Source organism: Hoplias malabaricus, chromosome Y (genome assembly GCF_029633855.1).
Source record: "Hoplias malabaricus isolate fHopMal1 chromosome Y, fHopMal1.hap1, whole genome shotgun sequence".
Classification (NCBI taxonomy): Eukaryota; Metazoa; Chordata; class Actinopteri; order Characiformes; family Erythrinidae; genus Hoplias; species Hoplias malabaricus.
In genome coordinates, this window is record NC_089820.1 from 76,713,029 (window position 1) to 76,736,537 (window position 23,509).

At 38.6% G+C, this 23,509-nt stretch overlaps 1 protein-coding gene, 1 long non-coding RNA gene and 1 pseudogene across 2 annotated transcripts; 2 read left to right on the top strand and 1 right to left on the bottom strand.

Moving 5' to 3' along the window:
- The first annotated feature begins 2,969 nt into the window (after nt 1–2,969).
- On the top strand, nt 2,970–4,282 carry LOC136677709 (uncharacterized). Its single transcript, XR_010796411.1, has 3 exons — nt 2,970–3,473; nt 3,651–3,775; nt 3,859–4,282. It is a non-coding gene; the product is annotated as an uncharacterized lncRNA (long non-coding RNA).
- A 2,176-nt stretch (nt 4,283–6,458) lies between these two features.
- LOC136678534 (polymeric immunoglobulin receptor-like) lies at nt 6,459–9,711 on the bottom strand. The gene is made up of 3 exons (XM_066656582.1): nt 9,702–9,711; nt 6,911–7,225; nt 6,459–6,808 (listed from the first exon to the last, which is right to left on the bottom strand). The coding sequence occupies exons 1-3, from the start codon at nt 9,709–9,711 to the stop codon at nt 6,459–6,461; spliced, it is 675 nt and encodes a 224-aa protein (XP_066512679.1).
- A 4,903-nt stretch (nt 9,712–14,614) lies between these two features.
- LOC136678536 (polymeric immunoglobulin receptor-like) overlaps nt 14,615–23,509 on the top strand; it is a 57,914-nt pseudogene continuing 49,019 nt past the window's right edge.

Below are 23,509 nucleotides of genomic sequence, written 5' to 3' on the forward strand. Positions count from 1 at the left end.
GTCCAAAGTGACTCTGGGAACTGATGTGATCCACGGCAATGTAGCCACTGATGCCACATATAAATCTGTAAGTGAACGTTTATAAAGCTGTTGTTATGAATCACACCTCTATTTTAACCTGAAGTAGGTGAGATGTCGTCATGTATCTGAGGACAGTAAGTGTTACTTTGATGGAGGTTCCTTAGTCTGACCATGACTTTAGCTGCTGAAAAAGCTTATATCCTCTTTTACTTCTAAATCTGTCTCATTTTACAGCTCTCACCTGGAGGTGATGACCCAAATAAGAAGTGAGGCAGAAGACACCACATTATGTTTTTTTTTTCTTTTTTAAACTTAAACACTTTTCAGGCTTCTGCTCATTGTTGCTTTTCTGTTTGTGTTGATTCCAGGTGTACACAGCTGTATTTCTCAACAAACAGCCAGAAGAGATCAATGGCAAACAAGACACAAAACAAAGTATCCCCTTCAAAATAATGTCCTTTTGATTTCAAAGGTTAAAATAAGAATCCTCATCATAGTGGTCAGTGTAACTTAGCAGGTGTTTTAACCACTGTAGTATGTTACATACATCAGTGTAAATATGTCATATGTGCACTGCTGAAAACTCATTCTTCCTGTGTTGAGACCATAAGAGATCTTTAGTCATCCTCAGAGTTCAGCCTGTATTCCATCCTCTGATCAATATTTATTCTTGAGTGTTTTCTATAGAAAGACTCTGTGCTGCAACTTTTTTTAACGTTTGAATAATATCTGCTTTTAAAATTAACAAAATATTATTCACCAGACTCTGTTGCCTTTAACAAACTTTTCCCCCTAATATGTCCCACATTCAGTGTGTTTAATTCATTCAAAAAAATCTTTAACAATGCTTTAAGTGTGTAAATGTGTAAAAATTTGTTCTCTGGGTTGTGTATTTATTAGCACTTAGAAAAACACAGAAGCATTTGATTTTTTCCACACAAAATTAAACATCAAATATTAACCCAAATGCTGTAGTTTACAATTTCTCTGCTCTTTACCTAACCATCTCATCTCACACTGTCACACAGGCCTCTCAGAACTCCAGATCCCAGAATGCATCAGACAGTCACATGACGCCACACTGTTCTCACTCACCGAAATTCTGATCATGAACGCCTGTTTCTCTCATTATATAAGCTTCACTCACTCACCAGTCTATGCTGAGTATTGCCGTGATTCATATCCGAATACAAAGCGTTCTCTACATACCTGTCTATCCTGAATCCCAGTTACCTATCTTATGCTCGTCTTTGTCTTGCCCCCTTGGGTTTGTTTGCTCTCCGGTTCGTGAACTCTGCCTGGCTTTCTGACTACTCTTTTGGATTATCTCTGAAATACTGTTTTCATTCTTCTGTGTCCTGCCTCAATGACTATCGTCCCGTTGCACTAACTCCTGTCATCACAAAGTGCTTCAAGAGGCTTGTCATGAGGCACATCAAAACCCTACCCACACTGGACCCTCTACAGTTCGCGTATCGTCCTAACCGTTCAACAGACGATGCCATATCCACCACGCTTCACCTGACACTCACCCACCTGGACAAGAAGGACACATACGCCCGAATGCTGTTCATAGACTTCAGCTCAGCATTCAACACCATCATTCCTCAGCACCTGATCGGGAAGCTGAATATGCTGGGCCTTAACACTTCTCTCTGCAACTGTGTAGTGGAGTATGGATCAAACCAAATGAAGAAATAAAGAAATGGAAAGTTCTGAATAAAGACTCTCCACTCTGAATAAGGATTTCTTGGGAGAGGACCCCACATTCCACAGACTGCGTGTGTGCAAAGACCCTGCAGTCCCCCCACACACACACCCACCTAAGGCCTACATCAAAGGACGCCTGGCCACGGCCCCTTCCTCTCTTCAGAAACGGGAAGATACCAAGCCAGTTTATGATGCTTTTAGACCAAAAGAAGAACAAACAAAGTGGTGAAAACTGGAGTTAAAAGGACTCTTTATGGCTGTGGCGCCTAAACGGCGAAACGTTATCTCGTGTGAAAATCAACAGATGGCAACGCTGACTTAACTCGAGTTGACCTCTTGGTAACCCATCCGCACAGGACGAACAGCATGGACCAACAGCGACCCCAAGTGGACGTTTGCGAAATCGTGTTTCGCCCTACTGACTGCACACCGAGCGCAACGAGTGTTCAAGAACATTGTTTTATGCAAATCTGTATTAATGTCAGCCCCTTTTGTTGTCCTCAGATGAACGTCTACCAACCAATGAAGTGATGTGTATTACTGTTTCAATCATGAAAGAAAGTTTCTGTCTCTAATTAAGAAAACCAATTAATATCTTCTAACATAATATTGTAGTGGGATGTAATCATAAAGTACCCAAGATATATATACGTAGATGTTTCATATTAATAATCCAGGACACGCATTATGCTATACCACAAGTATGTATAAGTAATTTTTATGTTATTCAATTTTGTGTATACGTGTATCTTTCCTCTCTCTCTCTGAAACGTGAAACAAGTCACGTGAGCCTCAGACCCAGGATCCAATCAAAGGAAGGATACCTCCCAGTTGGGTGTGACCGCGCTACCTCTGAACAGAGTGTGCCCGGATCACGCCGGTTCTCTTCTCGCTCTCTGCACTCTGCCTTTGCTCTGACTCTACGCTCGACTCTTTTTGCTTTGCTCTCTTCTCTCTTATGCTCTCAACTCCACTCGCTCTAACTTCCGAACTTTCTTCAAGCGAAGCTCTTCCTCTTCCTTACGTCGACGAAACAAAGACTCTAAAGGACTTCACTCAGGTTCATCATCAAAGTACCCATCATCAAATCTAAACCTATCACAATACTGGCCTGACATCAACCCTTTTATTCTCCTACAGCCAATCACAGTCATTTTACAGGGCTTACTCACACTCACAAGGCCTTAAACTACACACCTTATATTCTTTATCAAGTGCAACATACACCAATTACAGACTGGTCCTGGTTGACTCTCCTCTCTGGGCGTGAACACAGTGAGGTCACTCTGAAATCTGTAACTGTTTTTCTGGGTAGTGTACACTGATGTGTCCTCTGAATGTTCTCCTTATTTAGCAGTGTAAGCTCTAACAGCCTTAGGTCAGAGACAAATTTCTGGAGGAACTATGTTTAAGGAAGGCTTTACACTAGAGAGAACATTGCTGTAAAAACATGATTGCCTTTAGTTACAACTATATTAGTGAGGTCTGATTCTGATATTAGATTACTAGTTCTAAACAAATTCCACTTTAACATATCTATTTTTTTTACCTAATTAAAAAAACCATTTGTGCAGGGCAGTCTTTTTGTTTGTTAGCCTTTGAATCCTGTTGTTCATTCACACCACTGTACACCAATTTTTTTCTTGCAGAACAACAGCTTTTTCTTCAGTAAAAATGGCCTCCTCTGCAGCAACTGCTGAACATATTAATCACTCAACTAACAACAAGAGCGTGGACAACAAGTAATTATCACATCATGAGACATGTTTATTGATTCTGTACTTTACTGACTGATAAAACAGTTTCTTTGGCATGTAACTCTTCGGCTAACAGGATTTATATAGAATTTATTATTGTGTGGTAGTGACTCTTATATGCTTCATGGTGGGTCTCCTTTTCTTTATTAATAACTTACACAGGTCATGTGACTAAACTGACTGCAGCAATGGAAACTCAAAGCTTATCTGGATTCTCCTGGCTGTAGGCCTCGGACTGCTCCTGCTCCTGGTCTGTGTTATAACCTTCATATTGAGAAATCTTTCCAGTGAGTATTTGTTGGCTCAGGCTTTTTAATCAAATTTACACTTTATTACACTCATCACCACTCACTCCTTCTCTCTCTAACAGAAGCAAGTCAAACAGAGAGCAAAGGGAGAAGCAGTGACTCTGCAGTTCACACTGTAAGTGCTGTGAGTGATAGGGGGCTTCATGTTGTCTCAGGACAGATGTTTTGCAGGAGATAGTACTGTTCCTCTTTGGCATCAGATTTTGTCAGTGTGTGTGTGTGTGTGTGTGTGTGTGTAATAGATCTCTACATCTGAAGTTGAAGACTGTTGAAGTTGAAGATGCCTTCCTTGCACTTCAATAAAACATACTCACTTGAAAAAAATGGCTTTAGTGTGGTTTATAGCTTTAAATATTTCTCATCTTAGTGGTCAGTAGGGGAACCAAACAGTACGGTAAACCCACATGTATTTCTCATACACTGATGTAAGTACGTCATATCTGCATTACTGACAACCTTGCTCTAATTCATTGGATGTTTTACGAATCACCCTCAGAGTACAATTTATATTCTCTCTCTGATCACTGTATGGTCTTTTATCAGTTTTTTACAGTTGGCCCATGATTTTGTGCTGCAACTGTATTCGTAATATGTTTTAGTTTTGTTCATGTTTCATTTCTTAATTAACACATGCTTCTAATAAAAATATTATTAATATTATTATAGTAGACCAGACTTTCTTAAATACTAATGTTGAGTTTAACACATTGAGGTAAACAAATGTCCTTTTTCACAGCCCACATTTAGGGTTTGAGGCTCAGCAAATAAATATGGAACAGTACATTAAGTGTAAATATGCAGAAATGTTCTCTGTAGAGGGTGTGAAATGCATTTGAGCATTTGTCTTTGCACAAAATGGTAAATGTCAAATATTCCACCTTAGAAGGGAAGACGTGTCACATTTCACGTGTGCTGAAACATGTCACATGCCTAATATACCCCACCCCAGATGAGACACGAGTTATACTGCTACTGAGTGTGAATGCAGGTCATTTTTACAGTGCACAATTAATAATGATCTTTTTTTTTTACTTAGTTTAATAAATGTTTCAGCACAACAGAACAGAACACAATAATGATCAACATTAAAATATTTCTAACAATAATAATATATCTCTTTTTCTAGAGCATTTTAGATATAAAATATCAAAGCACATTACACATGAATATGAATGCAACACTGGAAAGGTGAAAAATAACAACACAGTAACAGAACACTCAGCAACAAAGCATAGATTTACCTTCCAAATACGTTTCTTAAGTCGGATTTAACCACATTGTAATGAGTCATTTTTATTAATAGATGTAAAAAAAAGGATGTTCCACAAACTGAGCTGAAAGTGATCATAGGAGATTGCAGTAACCCTGAGCTGAGCCGGTGGTCTTGATTATAGCTGTTCTAAAGCATACACAGATCAGTAATTTATGCCAAAGGCAGGAGATTATGAAGCAGTTGAGTAGTTTACGAACTCTCCCAGGTTTTTAAAATCTTGACAGCTCTATGATCACAGTGTGTGTGGAATCATTTGTGTGCCACACAGAAGCACTCTGACGCCCTGAAACAGAAAACACACCAGGGATAATAAAGTAGTGAACCAGCATTCATATCAGACTTACATCAGTTTAAAATGATAAACTCTATAATGTTATGAAAGTCTGATATCAGTGTTGTTCCAGTGTAAATATTTTTGTACATTTACTAATTAAGGAACCAGTGAAGAATATGGGCTTATTTTAATATATATTAGCATGTTTCAGAACGTATAAATGTGCTGTAAAGTAATAACAAACTCTCGTACTTACACATTGACACCAGAACATGTGTCTGAAGCTGTCAGAAGAGTCAAGAAATCAAAACAAGTCAAAATGCATTCTACTGTTTTTAAAACACAATATTTATTAATATTTATATAGATATTATAATAATTATTTATATGTAAGTATCCTGTTTCCAAGGAGGAAACTGGACACTTAAATATAATGAGGAGCTGAAAAATACCTCAATAAACCTATATAAAGGCTTATTACAATTGGCCTCGGCTGTCACAGCAGCTGCTAATATCCAGTTGAATGTTAATATGTAATATAATTTTTAGATTTCTTTCCAGCATTAAGTTATAACATTGCACTTTGTGGAGTAGAGTGGAGGTGTCTTATGAGCAGAACTGAATACATAACAGTGTTATAAAATATGATACAAGATACAGCTGGTAGAGTTGAACAAGGACACAGTGTCACTGATGTAAACACTGCTCTCTCAAAGCACTAAAATCTACATGAGTTCTAACAGTGTCAGTGGTGTCCAGAATCATTCTACAGGAGCACAGACTCAACCACTTCAGCTGTAGAAACACACCAGATCCACACCATCAGCTCATTATCATGCTTCAGGAATGTTATTATCATGCTTCAGGAATTCAGGTATGAAATACAGAAGAAATGTGTTATTATTTAGTTGTATTACAACAACAGATCAATTCTACTGCCATGTTTCTGTTCGTAAATGTTGTAGAATGTCAGGGTTAGTGCCAATTTATTTAACTGGTTTATTTCACATGCTTTGTGATCATACCCAATGTGGTCTCACTGATGCTGGTTTTCTCAGACGTAGAGACAGAACTCAAAGCTGTTGTTGCTGTTGAAAAGAAGAAATAAACTGGTGCTAGTGACACAGTGACAGCAGGACGGTCAACAGATATTTTCTGATAGATGTGATCTTACTTGTAGGTCTTTCAGTGACAGTGAGGTGAACAGTAACTCCCACTTTTCCTGCACTGAACCAGTACCAGCCAGCATCACTCTTCTTCAGTCCACTCATCTCCACACTGACCGATCCTCTCCCATCATCACTGATCTGCACTGCTGAATTCTGGGATGTTAAGCAGCTCCAGTCTCTAAATCTGCACCACTGCTTCTGTTTATTCTTATAATCAGTTCTGTAGAGACACTGGACACTGACACTGCCCCCTTCCTGACCACTCACTCTGCTGTTTATCACAGACACAGCAGGATCTGAATAAAGAGGCAGAGAATGAGTGCTGTAAACACGTCCTCCATCAAACAAGCTTTAAGTTACAGTGAACAGGTTCTACTTCACACAGAGAGACTTCTTACCTGCACTGACCGTCAGGTACAAATAATGACTGTTATCTGAACCATCTTTGATTTCCACAGCGCACAAATAATCTCCAGAGTCAGAGGCTTGGAGACTGTTGAGTTCCACAGTAAACATATTCTGGGTCGGATAATCAGTGACTAATGTTCTTCCTCTTGTGTTTGTACGGGCTACTATTCCACAGGAGCTCCAGTACTTCCCCTTACACCAGTATTTAGGGTTTGATTTGTATTTTTCATTATAAAAACATGGAATGGTGAGAGATCCTCCAATTTTTACAGCTACATTCCTCAGTGTCTTCACACTCTCAGACTCTACAGAGAAGAAAACAATTAACACAACAGTACAATTCTACTCTAGCAATGTTTAGTTAAAAAGGTTATTCATGTCTCACGTAAAATAACAATAATCATTTAAATCAGCACACACACACACACAGAGACACACACACACAGACCAAGCTCACGTTACTATTAAACCTACTTTTTAATGCTGCTATATTCTGTCTCTCTTAGTGGCGGCAGTAACAGCTCCAGCTCTTCAGAGGCTTTACACTAGAGGCTGGTACAATGCTGTTGGATTTGATTGTATTTGGCCACCAAGAGCTTTAGAAAGGCAAGATAATGATGCTGAATGATTAGTTCTGGATCACGAACACCACTCCGACACTTTCCAAAAGGTATTGGGTGGAGTTCCATCTGCCCAGTTGTTTGTTATAAAAGGAACATTATTACAGTCTGTCCCTTTCATCAATACAATGTCTCTTATTTTATAGAACAGCAGCAATTATTGTGTGAGCACTGCCACTGATCAGAAATCTTCAAGGACAGACACGTTATTCAATGCCTGCGCATGCATTATGACGTCTCTCTTTTTGTTGCCAGCAGAGACAGTGTTACTAAAAGCAGAAGTTTCCTTCAACTAAAAACTATTTTTGCCTGTGTGGTTGGTGCAGAAACATGTACAGAAAAATCCCCTCCAATAGAGGACAATACAGGGTGTCTATAGGTTTATTCACACTTCTTCTTTTACTATGAACTTATTAACACATCAGAAAACACATCAGTGTCACTGTAGAGTGAAGAGAATGAGTCTTTTAGACTGAAGCGACACTGTGATAAAAGGGTATTAAAGCACATTTAAAGCAGTGAAAACTGAACAACACAAAGAACACCTCCAGTGCACAGGAATGATGCAGCATTGATCTTACCTGAGATACAGAGGAGGAACACAGAGAGAATTAAAGAACTCATGAGGGAGTAGAAATGCATCTTTCTGTAAGAGGCTCCAGACCCAAATACTCTTCCTGCCTCTGCAGCACCACCTCAGAGTTTCTTCCTGTTTTCAGCTCTTGTTGCTGCTGACTGGATCAGTGCAGGGTCCTACACTCAAACACATGGATGAATGTTTTAATTTAAACACAGTATTTACAAGAGTATCACAGCATTGTGCTGAATGCTGTGGAAAGATCATCATATAGAGGTTATATAGAGTCACACTAAAGTGAGTTCTTGGGCAAGGCTCGTAGCAATGTATTAGCCTACATCTGTAAACGGTACTCTCTTAAACTCCGGTTAATTGATTACATTACAACTGCAACCGTTACAAATCACCAACAGGGGGCAGTAACAGACTATAAAACAGAAGTATTTATTTTTCTTCAGACGCTGCATTTGGGACAGACGTGTAATATACAGGCACCTGTTTGTATTTTTACACTGGTTTTCTACAGTAGCTCTGTACAAACTACAAGCAGAACACATCTCATAAATAACTAAGCAGAACACATCTGATAAATATATTTACATCTTTATACTTTCCCATGTTTGTCACACAACTATAAATAAAACTGTTCATTCTGGTTGGTCTTCCCCTTCCTCTCATGGAGCTTTGAATAACAGGGTCTTTGTGGTCCTCACAGAACACTGCAATATCCGCCAACTCTTTTAAATGGCAACGTGCGAAGTGAGGCACATGAAAGCACTGTAGTCTTCATGGGCAGTTATGGACTGTTGAACAAAGAGTGTGTAAATTGATGACGTATTCAACATCAAACCTAAACCTATCACAATATTAGCTTGAAATCAACCCCTTAATTCCCCTACAGCCAATCACAGTCATTTCGCAGAGCTTCCTCACACTCACACAGCCTTAAACTACACACCTTCTTTATCAAGTGCAACATACACCAATTACAGAATGCTCCGTCCTCTCTAGGCTTGAACACAGTGAGGTCACTCTGAAATGTGTAACTGTTTTTCTGGGTAGTGTACACTGATGTGTCCTTCACTGGAAGCTGCTTCAGTGGGATTTGAGCAGCTTCTCTCATCTCCTCCAGTATTCAGACACAGGACTGAGGAATAGAGAAGGGTCTGTAGGAAAATGCAGTAACATTTAAGGTTTCTGGACACGGCCTGTTCCACAAATCGTGATAAACCCTCTCACTTTATTCCTTCAGTAACTCAGATGTTCTGTTATAAAAAGAAAACAATATTGACAGAATTTCTTAGAAATGTTCAGTAAGTTTTTACTATTTTACAAAGTACAAATATTTGATACATGCCCCAGTTGTTAAATGTGGTCCTTTTGTGGAATAAAACACTTTTAACCAAAGAAAACTGGTTACGTTTCTAAACTCAATTAAGAAGTTTTATTTTCTGGAAAATGCATAAACTTACTATGATATATATACAGAGCGTCAAAGTTTAATTATTGGTTTTATTTTTGGTAAAACACACACACCTGGCTACCTACATGATGTAAAAATGTTGACTCATTAGACCAGGCTACCATCTTCCATTGCTCCATGGACAAGTACTGGAGGTCTGAGTAAACACTTTCAGCAGGGTCAGAGGTCAGCACAGGGTCTGTATATTTGAAATGAGGTGAAGTGACTTTATTTACCCCCCAACTTTTGTATTTTGAAGGCAATAGGGAAGCGTGGGTTAAGATGAGCCAGTGGGTATGTTGACTCTCCCACTTTATCTAGAACTGCTTTTCAATTTTGCAATGTGAAATAGGAGGGGCCAGTTAAAACCACAATTCAAATGCAGGGATATGTATCCATTAATTTTAATTGTCATGTGACCATACATTTCTTCCAATCTGTGAAAACGATAAGCACAAGGGAGCTACGCTAGCAGGTATGGTTGCTACATCAATGTGAAATTTTGGTGATTTACTAATGCTAAAAATCATGCATATTGTTTATCTAAATATTAGCCTGAACTGCTAACAATGTTTTTTCATAACGATGGCTATGGAGCAAAGTGAGTGGTAAATTGAGCCAGTGGGGTGTTGTGCTGAAGATCATAGCAGCAACTCAAATGCTGGAAGCACTGCAAGGATGGCAAACATTGATTGAATGAAATATTGAACAGTCTTTTTCACTGGTCTTCAAACTGTAGCTATTGGTTTGTTGACAAGTTTCCAAAAATAAACAAGGTTGGTTTACATTTCACAATCACCATGGCAATGTTAATTTTGGCAGCAGGTTTGTTTAAATTTAGTTTTACAGTTTATTAATACTAATTGCTTTGATACTAATGGTGGCGCAGCAGGTAGTGTCTCAGTCACACAGCTCCAGGGGCCTGGAGGTTGTGGGTTCGATTCCCGCTCTGGGTGACTGTCTGTGAGGAGCTTGGTGTGTTCTCCCCGTGTCCGTGTGGGTTTCCTCTGGGTGCTCGAGGTTCCTCCCACAGTCCAAAAACACACGTTGGTAGGTGAATTGGCGACTTAAAAGTGTCCTTGTCCGTGTGTGTGTGTCTGCGTTGCCCTGTGAACGTCTGGCGCCCCCTCCAGGGTGTATTCATGCCTTGCGCCCATTCCAGGTAGGCTCTGGACTCACTGCGACCCTGAACTGGATAAATGGTTACAGATAATGAATGAAAAATAATATAAAAGATAGGAAAATTCTCTGCAAAACATAAACTGGAATATTTTGATTATTCTGAACATTTTAAGGATATTGTGAATATATTTAAATAATCTGAAACAGCAAAAACTATTTAAAGTGAATAAAATGCTATTTAGGGAGCTTTGAATAATACAAATATTTTGTTCAAATGTCAATACGTTATTCATTAATTTATTGTCTGTAACCGCTTATCCGGTGGGTCGGGAAACTACCTGGAATCACTACAGGTGCAAGGCGGGAATATACTCTGGAGGGGGCGCTCTCACATTCACTCACACCTAGGCACTTATTGAGTAACCAATTCACGTACCAGCGTGTTTCTGGACCGTGGCAGAACATCGGACAAAGGAACCCACCAAACTCCTCACAGACCGTCACCCGGAGCGGGGCTCGACCCTGAAGCTGTGTAACAGTGACACTGAGGGGTTTCGCCACCGTGCCGTCGGTCAATACATTTTACTGGTTTAAATAATGAATTCACAACTACGGCAGTTCACACTCAGGCCAGCAGGAGGCAATACACTGATGATATGGTCTAAATTGCACATACTTGTCGGTTCTTGTCTGTGGTGTGTTGGTAATTTGGGTGCTTAGCTTACCTTTTTTTTTTTTTTTTTTTTTTTTTTTTTTTTTTTTTTTTGAGGCATTATTAACGGAACCATAAATCATTCAACCTGACCCTGTGGTATGGAAGGTCATGATGCGTTTACAGGGTATAGGATCATAATTATTTATAATTAAGTATTTATTTATCTCTGGAGCCTCTTACAGAAAGATGTATTTCTACTCCCTCATGGGTTCTTGAATTCTCTCTGTGTTCTTCCTCTACATCTCAGGTAAGATCAATGCTGCATCATTCCTGTGCACTGGAGGTGTGTTCTTCACTCTCTCACTGCTTTAAATACACTTTGATTAACTCACCTGCTCCAGGGTGCAGAGTGGATACTGAATAATAACATTTAGGACGAGGGTGAAATGTGTTTGCTCAGTTATGACCAGTTTATTCCTCTGATATAGTTCTGAAGCAGTTCCTGAGTCGGAGTAACACTGTTGTACCATTTGACTTCTTCTCTGTAGAGTCTGAGAGTGTGAAGACACTGAGGAATGTAGCTGTAAAAAGTGGAGGATCTCTCACTATTCCATGTTTTTATGATGAACAATACAAATCAAACCCTAAATACTGGTGTAAGGGGTATTACTGGAGCTCCTGTGGAATAGTAGCCCGTACAAACACAAGTGGAAGAACATCAGTCACTGATTATCCGACCCAGAATATGTTTACTGTGGAACTCAACCGTCTCCAAGACTCAGACTCTGGAGATTATTGGTGCGATGTGGATATCAAAGGTGGTTCAGATGACGGTGATTATTTGTACCTGACGGTCAGTGCAGGTAAGAAGTCTCTCTGTGTGAAGTAGAACCTGTTCACTGTAACTTAAAGCTTGTTTGATGGAGGACGTGTTTACAGCACTCATTCTCTGCCTCTTTATTCAGATCCTGCTGTGTCTGTGATAAATAGCAGAGTGAGTGGTCAGGAAGGTGGCAGTGTCAGTGTCCAGTGTCTCTACAGAACTGATTATAAGAATAAACAGAAGCAGTGGTGCAGATTTAGAGACTGGAGCTGCTTAACATCCCAGAATTCAGCAGTGCAGATCAGTGATGATGGGAGAGGAGCGGTCAGTGTGGAGATGAGTGGACTGAAGAAGAGTGATGCTGGCTGGTACTGGTTCAGTGCAGGAAAAGTGGGAGTTACTGTTCACCTCACTGTCACTGAAAGACCTACAAGTAAGTTCACATCTATCAGAAACACTGCCCATATCTGCTGACTGTCATGCTGTAACTGTGCTACTAACACCAGATTATTTCTCTTCTTCAACCGCAACAACACCTGTGACTACAATTTCCTCAACTGAGAAAACCAGCATCAGTGAGACCACATTAGTTATGACCACAGTGTTGTTTGATGACTGATGAAATTAAATGAATTTTTAGAAAGAATGAATGTTTGTCATTTTAGGTTCCAACAACAATGGAGACTCCAAGTTTATCTGGATTCTATCTGCGTCAGGTCTTGGTCTTCTGCTCCTTCTGGTCTGTGTTATAATTTTCATACTGAGAAAACAGTCCAGTGAGTATTAATCTGACATTTTCTTATGAGACTTTTTAATCACATTTACACTGTTTTACACTCATCCATCTGTTTAATATGCTCCAGTCACTCCATCTCTCTCTAACAGATGCAAATCAAACAAAGAGCAGAGAGAGGAGCAGTAACTCTGCAGTTCACACTGTAAATGCTGTGAGTGTTGGGTGGTTTCATGTTGTCTGAGTTTGTGTTCCAAAACACAGAGAATTTATTAGTATTGTACCTCTTTGGAATGAGATTTTGTCATCTGTGTGTGTGTATGTCTGTGTAACCAGACTGACATATCTTGGGCAAATAATGTCTACAGGTTTTGTCTGAAATGTCTCAGGAAACTGATGTGGTTTACAACAGTGCAGACACAGATGCTAAAAATACACCTGTAAGTGAACTTTTAAAAATAAAGCTCTTGCCCTGAATCACACCTCTGTTTTGACCACATGAAACAGAGACATGGGTTATCTGAAGGCCTAAGTGTTCATGAGGGGTTTACCTTTTACTAATGCTCTTTAGCCTTACCAATCATAGAGTTCAGCTGTTGATTGGCTGAGATCTCCCTTTATTTCTAAAATCGTCTCATTTTTCAGCTCTCTCCAGCAGCCGGAGATGATGAATTAGTTTCACATGTAATAGGTCAGTCAGAATTTCCCATACTTTATATAATTCTTTATTATATGAGGTGCTTTTCACACCTTTTGGGTTTCTGCTTATTGTTTCTGTTCGGTTTGTGTTGGTTCCAGGTGTAAACAGCTGTATTCCTGAACAAACAGCCTGACCAGGCCAAATGCAAGAAGAAACTTCACCAAAGATCAAGCAAAACAAAGCCTTCTCTAAAAAAACATTTAGTGATTTCAGCACTAGAACAATAGAATCTTCATATTGGCCAGTGTAGGTCACTGTATATAAATGCACATTGCTTTAAAGTTTCCTGTTATTTATATGCTTTAAAAGAGCCATTATTCACTCTCAGATTCAGTCTTGTTTTCTATTCTTGACAAATATATGGTGTAAATTGGTTTTCTGTAGATGGAACTGAGCTGCAACAGAACTTTTATTTAAAATATAATGTATTTCATGTTCAAATTTTGACCATTTATTTTCTTTCATTACCACCCATTATTAAATTGTTAATAAAATATTAACTATTTATTCAGTAGAACAGATGTTTTAAATGCTATGTTAACACACTGGGGGGAAGTATGTGCTGTTTCACAGCCCACATTTAGTGTTTTATTAGATAACAGTGCATTAACTGTGTAAATGTTCAAAAGTGTGTTCTCTGCAGAGGGGGAATGTACATATTAACACTTAGAATAATATGAAAACATTTAACATCAGCAGTAGCATATTGCAAAATTCTGGGGCCCAACAGAAGAAGTGGGTTTGAGGTCCTGTTTCCAGCATGCTAAAAGAAAAGACACAATACATCACTCTTACACTGAGCAATGCCCAAAACATGCCTTTCCTATTGCAATTTTCTGAGCTAATTCCTTCACAGTGTCTGTCAGTTCCATTTGACTTTTTTGGAACATTATTTTTCTCAGGCAGTTTTTTGAAAATATTTTTAAAATGATCATTTTCTACATTTGCCACAGTGACAGATATGGTTAAATAAAGAGGCAGCCACATGGACAGAACAGAGGAATGCCTGAGGAGCAAAAGCTCAGTCAGATGTTTATCCAGCCTCCTGTGGGCCCTTGTACTTTTATTTTTCTGTGGAATTTCAGCATACAGCATTGCAAAGATATGTGCTTTCTCAACTTTTTTTTAAACAGAGATCCATATTCTGCTGAACTGTGTAGTTGTTTGTTGACAAAACTCTATTTCACATGCAAAGTGAGCCTTAATTTCGTCTCATGAGTTTTGGGTAACAACTGGGTTTTCTGGTCCTCAATGAAGGCCACACTAACGGTCCATAGATGGGAAGTGAGACACATTAAAACATTGTAGTCTTCATGGGCAGCTATGGACTGTTGAACAAAGAATGAGTAAGGTGCAGCTGATCCACTTACTCATCATCAAACCTAAACCAATCACAAAATTGACCTGAAATCAACCCCTTAATTCTCCTACAGCCAATCAGAGTAATTTCACAGGGCTTACTCACACTCACACGGCCTTAAACTGCACACATTGTATTTTTATCAAGTGCAATATCCAGCAAATAGAGATTTTTTTTGTATTAATACACACCAAACAGAATTTAAAGCCTGGTTGAACTGCTCCTGATTGACTGTCCTCTCTGGGTGTGAACACAGTGAAATCTCTCTGAAATCAGTAACTGTTTTAATTTTATTCTTAATTTTTATTAATTAACTTAATGTCATTTAAATTTTGATTAACTGATTTAGCATCAAAAGAACTTTGGTATTTTTGACAAACCTATTCAGAGCAGGAGAGGGTCAGAAACAGGAAGAACACTTCAGTCAAATGTACTTCACTCAGACGCAGGAAGAGTATTTGTGTCTGGAGCCTCTTACAGAAAGATGCACTTCTACTCCCTCATGAGTTCTTTAATTCTCTCTGTGTTCTTCCTCTACATCTCAGGTAAGATCAATGCTGCATCATTCCTGTGCACTGGAGGTGTGTTCTTCACTCTCTCACTGCTTTAAATACACTTTGATTAACTCACCTGCTCCAGGGTGCAGAGTAGATACTGAATAAAACATTTAGGACGAGGGTGAAATGTGTTTGCTCAGTTATGACCAGTTTATTCCTCTAATATAGTTCTGAAGAAGTTCCTGAGTCGGAGTAACACTGTTGTACCATTTGATTTCTTCTCTGTAGAGTCTGAGAGTGTGAAGACACTGAGGAATGTAGCTGTAAAAAGTGGTGAATTTCTCACCATTCCCTGTTTTTATGATGAACAATACAAATCAAACCCTAAATACTGGTGTACGGGGTATTTTCAGAGCCTCTGTCAAATAGTAGCCCGTACAAACACAAGTGGAAGAACATCAGTCACTGATTATCCGACCCAGAATATGTTTACTGTGGAACTCAACAGTCTCGAAGACTCTGACTCGGGATATTATTGGTGCGCTGTGGATATCAAAGGTGGTTCAGATGATGGTGATTATTTGTACCTGACGTTCAGTGCAGGTAAGAAGTCTCTCTGTGTGAAGCAGAACCTGTTCACTGTAACTTAAAGCTTGTTTGATGGAGGACGTGTTTACAGCACTCATTCTCTGCCTCTTTATTCAGATCCTGCTGTGTCTGTGATAAACAGCAGAGTGAGTGGTCAGGAAGGGGGCAGTGTCAGTGTCCAGTGTCTCTACAGAACTGATTATAAGAATAAACAGAAGCAGTGGTGCAGATTTAGAGACTGGCGCTGCTTAACATCCCAGAATTCAGCAGTGCAGATCAGTGATGATGGGAGAGGAGCGGTCAGTGTGGAGATGAGTGGACTGAAGAAGAGTGATGCTGGCTGGTACTGGTTCAGTGCAGGAAAAGTGGGAGTTACTGTTCACCTCACTGTCACTGAAAGACCTACAAGTAAGATCACATCTATCAGAAACACTGCCCATATCTGCTGACCGTCCTGCTGTAACTGTGCTACTAACATCAGTTTATTCCTCCTTTTCAACAGCAACAACAGCAGTGACTACAAGTTCAACCGAGAAAACCAGCATCAGTGAGATAACATCAGGTATGATCACAAAATGTATAAGAATTAATAAAAGTATAAATAATAGACATTATTCATGTTTTTTCTTTCTAGGTTCCACAACCTTTACCAAAAATGTAGAGTCATCAACAGCAAATTAGTAAGTAGTGAAGTTCTAAGAAAAGCAAGCAGATGTGACATGAAGTAATGATAAATGTGCAAAATGCAGATTTTCTTCTTGTTTGGTAGTGTACACTTTTACAAACTCAAATCCAATCAGCACTAACTTATACATTGTACGACCAAAAGTTTATAGACAATGGTTCATCCAGCTTCTCCCCTGAAATTAGGGACATTAATAGGGATTTTGTCTCCAGTTTTCCATGTTTTACACCTGATAAATAATTGGTTTACCCCATCAAGCCAAATATTTGTGTAGGGCAGATATTGGTGTTAGCCATTAAAATCTGTACAATATTAACTTGTTTTAAACGTCTCAGTATACCACTTTTCAGTTTTTGCTTTCCTTGCAGAACAACTGCTTTGTGTACAGGAAAATCATCCTCCTCTGCAAAAACACTTTCTGAACATGTTACTGACTCAAATAATTTCCAAACAATGTACAGAGATGTTTATTATTTGTGTAGTTGTGTACTATTTGTGAAAATGAAATATATATTATTCACTGTGGGCCTTCATCTGTTACATGAATAACTTACACAGGTCATGTGTCTTCATTCACTGCAGCAACAAAAACTCCAAGCTTGTCTGGATTCTACTGGCTGTAGGCCTGGGAGTGCTGCTCCTCCTGGTCTGTGTTATAACCTTCATGTTGAGAACAAAATCCAGTAAGTATTTCTCTGACATTGTCTTATAAGCCTTTAAATCCCTTTTACATCATTTTCAATTTTCCCCAGAAGCTGTAAATCAGCCACGACGTGTTTTACTGCTCAGCTTAGACTTTAGCGGTGGAGCTTTGATGCTAAAATGACTAACATTTAAAGATGCTTTTGAAGCATACAATATTTAAAGGTAATACAAGTAGATTACGATTAAATGATCTGTGCAAGGTGCTCCATTCACTCCATCTCTCTTCAACAGAAGCAAGTCAAACAGAGACCAGAGAGAGTAGCAGTAACACTGCAGTTCATACTGTAAGTTCTGTGAGTGATTGGGGGCTTCATGTTGTGTGAGGTTCAGTGTTTTAACACATAGTGCAGTAGTTACTATTGTGCCTCTTTTGTCCCAGAAAGAAGAAGGTAAGTCTTATTCTTCACATCCGTTTGCTTTTAACTGTATTTAATCATGGAAACATTAAGAGACTGAGTAAGGAGTCACTGATGTGATTGTATCAGTTTGTCCGTGTTCTTGTGTTTACATCCATGGGTTTGTACGTTAGACCAGAGTAACCAGGTCAACACTTGCTTTCAGAAAAATGAATATGACACATGGATGTGTGTATAAACAATGATGAATAACATCAAACATTTTGCTCATATTAGTTTTTAGTTATTAAAATCCTGTGTGTGTGTGTGTGTGTGTGTGTGTGTGTGTGTGTGTGTGTGTGTAAAACAGAACTCTACAGCTGAAAATGCAGTAACATATAGCAATGTGGTGATTAAAAAGAAGACGGTATGAATTTATTTTTCATATTCCCCTACATATAAACAGCATTTCATTACTGAAACATTACCTGACTGATTTCTCCTGAGTAAATCATGCCCCAGCCTTTCTCAGGAAACTGATGTGCTTTACAGCAATGTAAGATGACAAAAATACAGCTGCAATTTTTTAAATCTTAAAAATAAAGCTGTTACCCTGTTTCACACATATTTTAATGACACATATTAAAGATGCTATCATTTATTTATAGTCAGCAAGTGTTTCTGGGAAATGTCTGTTTTTGGTGGTGGTTCCTAATCTTTATCAAATCTTCAGTTTAGCTGCTGAAAGAAAATTTATTTTGTATAAAATTGTTCCATTTTCCAGCTCTCTCCAGCAGCCGGAGATGATGCAGTGATCTACAGCTCTGTGCTTCACGAATAAGAGGTGAGTCAAATTACAGCATGTTTTTTATTTGATAAGAATTTTTCAGTCTTCCACTCTTTCTTTTTTTTTTTATTTGGTCTGTTTGGATTCCATGTACACAGCAGTAGTTCTGAACAAAAAGCCAGGCCAGATCAGTTGCAAAGAACACACTGCACTGTGAATCAAGCAAGACAAGTCATTTATTCAAAACTTGAAAAACAGTTTTCTAATCAAAGTGGTCAATGTCGTTTAGCAGGTTTATCAACAACTGTGTTATACCCACATGTATTTTACACACATAAATGTAAATGTTATATATGCATTGCTAAAACCTTTATTGTTGTTCATCATATGTTTAATAGAACCCTGAGTCACCCTCAGAGCCCATCTTCTATTCTTCCTCTGACCACTTTATAGCCTTGGGTTTCTGTAGATGGACTCTATGCTGCAACGGTATTTTTAAAATGTTTCAATTCTAAGCATTTCTCATTTCTTGATAAAAACCTGATTTTAAACTTATTAAGAAAATATTATAAATATATTCTGTAGACCAGACATTTTTAACTGCTATGTTGAGTTTAACACACAGCCCACATAGTGTTTTGTAGGTTTTTATTTCAGGAAATAAACTGTAATTCTTTATTAAGTGTGTAAATATGTAAAAGTGTGTTTTCTGTAGAGGGTGTGTATTTGACTTGGAAAAAAAATAACTATTAATTTTGCATACAAATGTAAACATCAGATATTACCAGACTTCACTTGCTGCCTACATTTAATCACCCATTGATGAAATAAAGCTCCACTGCTACTGAGTATAAACACAAGTTTATAGCGCTCTCAAAGCACTAAAATCTACATGATTTCTAATAGTGTCAGTGGTGTCCAGAACAATTTTACAGGAGCACAGACATAACCACTTCTACTGTTCCCTAAACAAATCTGATCCACACCATCAGCCCATTATCAAAGGGCCCTGGAGCTGTGTTTCATCACATGATGCCCTTAACTTTATCTTCCACTATTTACGGAATTTTCAGAAATATCTGTAAATTTACCTTGAGTTATTACAGTGTCTTCAGTTTTCTGTCTGTAATTCAGAGTTGTTGCTGACAGAGGAAAATCAGAGAAAAGATGTTAATGCAATACTCTTACAGCAGGACGGTCAGCAGATATGAGCAGTGTTTCTGACAGATGTGATCTTACTTGTAGGTCTTTCAGTGACAGTGAGGTGAACACCGACTCCCACTTCTCCGGCACTGAACCAGTACCAGCCAGCATCACTTTTCTTCAGTCCACTCATCTCCACACTGACCGCTTCTCTCCCATCATCACTGATCTGCACTGCTGAATTCTGGGATGTTAAGCAGCTCCAGTCTCTAAATCTGCACCACGGCTTCTCTTTATTCTTATAATCAGTTCTGTAGAGACACTGGACACTGACACTGCCCCCTTCCTGACCACTCACTCTGCTGTTTATCACAGACACAGCAGGATCTGAATAAAGAGGCAGAGAATGAGTGCTGTAAACACGTCCTCCATCAAACAAGCTTTAAGTTACAGTGAACGGGTTCTACAGAGATAGCCAGACTCCTAGAGACTGTGGATTTCCACAGTAAACAAATCGTGGGTCGCATAATCAATGACGGATGTTCTTCCACTTGTGTTTGTACGGGCTACTATTCCACAGGAGCTCCAGTGATACCCCTTACACCAGTATTTAGGGTTTGATTTGTATTGTTCACCATAAAAACATGGAATGTTAGATACTCCACTTTTTACAGCTAAATTTTCAGTGTCTTCACACTCTCAGACTCTACAGAGAAGAAGTCAAATGGTACAACAGTGTTACTCCGACTCAGGAACTGCTTCAGAACTATATCAGAGGAATAAACTGGTCATAACTGAGCAAACACATTTCACCCTTGTCCTAAATGTTATTATTCAGTATCCACTCTGCACCCTGGAGCAGGTGAGTTAATCAAAGTGTATTTAAAGCAGTGAGAGAGTGAAGAACACACCTCCAGTGCACAGGAATGATGCAGCATTGATCTTACCTGAGATGTAGAGGAAGAACACAGAGAGAATTAAAGAAATCATGAGGGAGTAAATGTGCATCTGCCTGTTAGTGTCTCCAGAGATAAATATTTTCTCAATTAGTGAAATATCATATTCTGATTGAAGCAGCTCTATTTCAGAGCTCTTCCTGATTTCAGCACTTGCTGCTACTGACTGTGGATCAGTGCAGGGTTGTACTTTTTTCAACTCCAGATTACTTTGCGGCTGTAACGGTTCCAACTCACCGACAGGGGGCAGCAGCAGACTATAAAACACTGAAGTATAAAAAGATTCAGGTTGTTTTAAGTCATAGAACACTGACTGTGTCCAGAAATGTTTGCTAGTCCCCGTGTCCTTCCCCTTATTTCTTACTCTCCCTCTCTTTAACCAGAGAATTGTTGAAATTTCTTCTTGAAATTCTTCTTAAAGTCTACACTTTGATAACATCAGCACCATAAAAACCTATATAGAAAAGGACAAACAAAGTATTTACATGTTAATACCTCTCCCTTCGCAATGTCAAAAGATTGTAAACAAAAATGACTGGTCCTTTCCTTCTTAAAGGGTTTTGTGTAATAGATCTGTGCTGATCTTGTGTGTGTGTGTGTGTGTGTGTGTGTGTGTGTGTGTGTGTAAAAGCAATCTCAAGATTCAAAGACATACACTAAGGTGAAACCCAATAAAAGGAAGGTAAGACCATTAATCTGCCTTTAAACTTTATTTGATCACTGAAACATTAAGAGACTGAGAAAGGTGTCTGTGACTTTATTGTATCGTGTTTTTTTCTGTTATTGTGGTTTTATGCATGTTTTTTGAGAAAAAGCCAGAATGATTCTATAAATTATCTTTGGCCTGTTTTACACTGAAAAACCATTAAAAAAGCACATTATTTCATATTATACCTAATTAAATATGTTGTGTTTTCAAAATAAACAAATTTAAATGCTACAACAGATTATAGAAAAAGGTTTGACAGCAAAGTGTTCACAACTTCAGAAATCTGCCTTTCTCTTCCACAACAGCTGAAATACATGCAGTAAATGACACCTTGTGGTAAATTGTTTCAGGTGTTGGTTTTGTGTTTCCTGCAATCCAATCTAAGCCTATGCAGCAGTATATAGATCTTGCTTGTCTTTTCTTGTGTTTCAGAATGTGTCACACATTCTCTTTTGGGAACAGATCAGTTTAAAAGAAGGCCAAGTCAGCCCCTGCACCTTCTTCTTTCACAGCCGTGGCTTTGAGCGTTGTCTTGTTGAAATGAGCATTGACGTCCTTAAAAAGATCTCTTCTAGGAGGCAGCAGTTTGCATCTTTTAGCATTAAAGTTAATGCTAGAACAAAGTTAATGCTAAAAAAAGAGTGGTTATATCCACTCTTAAAAACAATTCTTGTCCCTCTATACTCTCCCTAAAATGCCCTAATCACAGAGTGGATGCATGAGATAGTAGAAACTAAAACATGGATCTTTTGTTCACAAAGTCTGTGCAAATTTAAAAATTACATGGTTCTTTTTTTGAATTCTCCACCCAGTGCCAGCTTTTTCTGATTTACAGGTGTATGGTAGAGGACAGTAACTAGAATGAACTTTGATCCAGTTCTGATAATAATTGTTCCTCACTGGCATCAGACTAAGAGTGGCATGGTGGTGCAGCAGGTAGTGACACAGTCACAGGTTGTGGGTTCAAGTCCTGCTCCGGGTGACTGTGTGTGAGGACTTTGGTGTGTTCTCCCTGTGTCTGCATGGGTTTCTTCTGGGTGCTCTGTTTTCTTCCCACGGTCCAAAAACACACGTTGGTAGGTGGAATGGGACTCATAAAAGTGTCTGTAGGTGTGAGTGAGTGGTCTACAGATTGTAGGATTGGGAAAGAGCAAGGCCAAGAAGTTAGTGAAGTATTGCTCTGTCTTAGCAGTTACAGGGAGCCTGTGCTGTATATATGGAGAAGACAATGTTACCTCTATCCATGAGAAATGTATATTGTGAATTTAATCATGAACTTTGTAAAGGTTTTGGATTTTACAAGTCAAATCCAAATTAAGTATTAAAATGTAACAGGATTCTGCAGTTGACACCTCAATAATGTATATGATTACTGAAACATTATCAGACTGACTTATCAATAGTAATAACTATCCACAGCCTTCATCTGCAGCAGCTCAGGAAACTGACTTTATCTACGTCAATGTAGCCTCAGCTTCCAAAAATACAACTGTAAGTGACTTTAATGTCATAAATTAGATTTCAGTTTAGATTTAAAGCAAGCAGAGAGATCCTTTTATTCCTAAAGCGTCTCCATTTTCCAACTCTCTCCAGCTGCCGGGGACGATGAAGTGATGTAAAACTCTGTAAGAGGTGAGTCAAAATACAGTATAATTTAATATCTGATGAGTTTATTACACTTTTTAGAATTGTTCTAATTGTTTCTGTGCTGATTGCAGTTGTGCGTGGCTATATTTCTGAACAAAATACCAGACCACATCATTTTCAAAGAAGAAGGATGCTGCAGTTCAGTTCAAACAAATCAAAGAATTCATCACAAAATACCAAAAAAACATAATTTCACAGCTTTAATAGAAGTATTCACATCACAGTGTACAGTGAAGTGGATGTAAACATTACTATGATATACCCATGTGTAGTTTTCATATATTAAAGTAAATATGTGCATTGGTGAATACATTAATTTATCACATATTTTAGGAGAGCCCATAGTCATCACCTTCTATTCCTTCTGACCACTGCAGGGTCTTGAAACAGTTTTCTGTAAATGGCCCATTACCTCTGTTCTCCAACTCTAGTTTTAAATTCTGTGAACTTTATGCATTTATCATTTTTTAACACTTGCTTTTAAA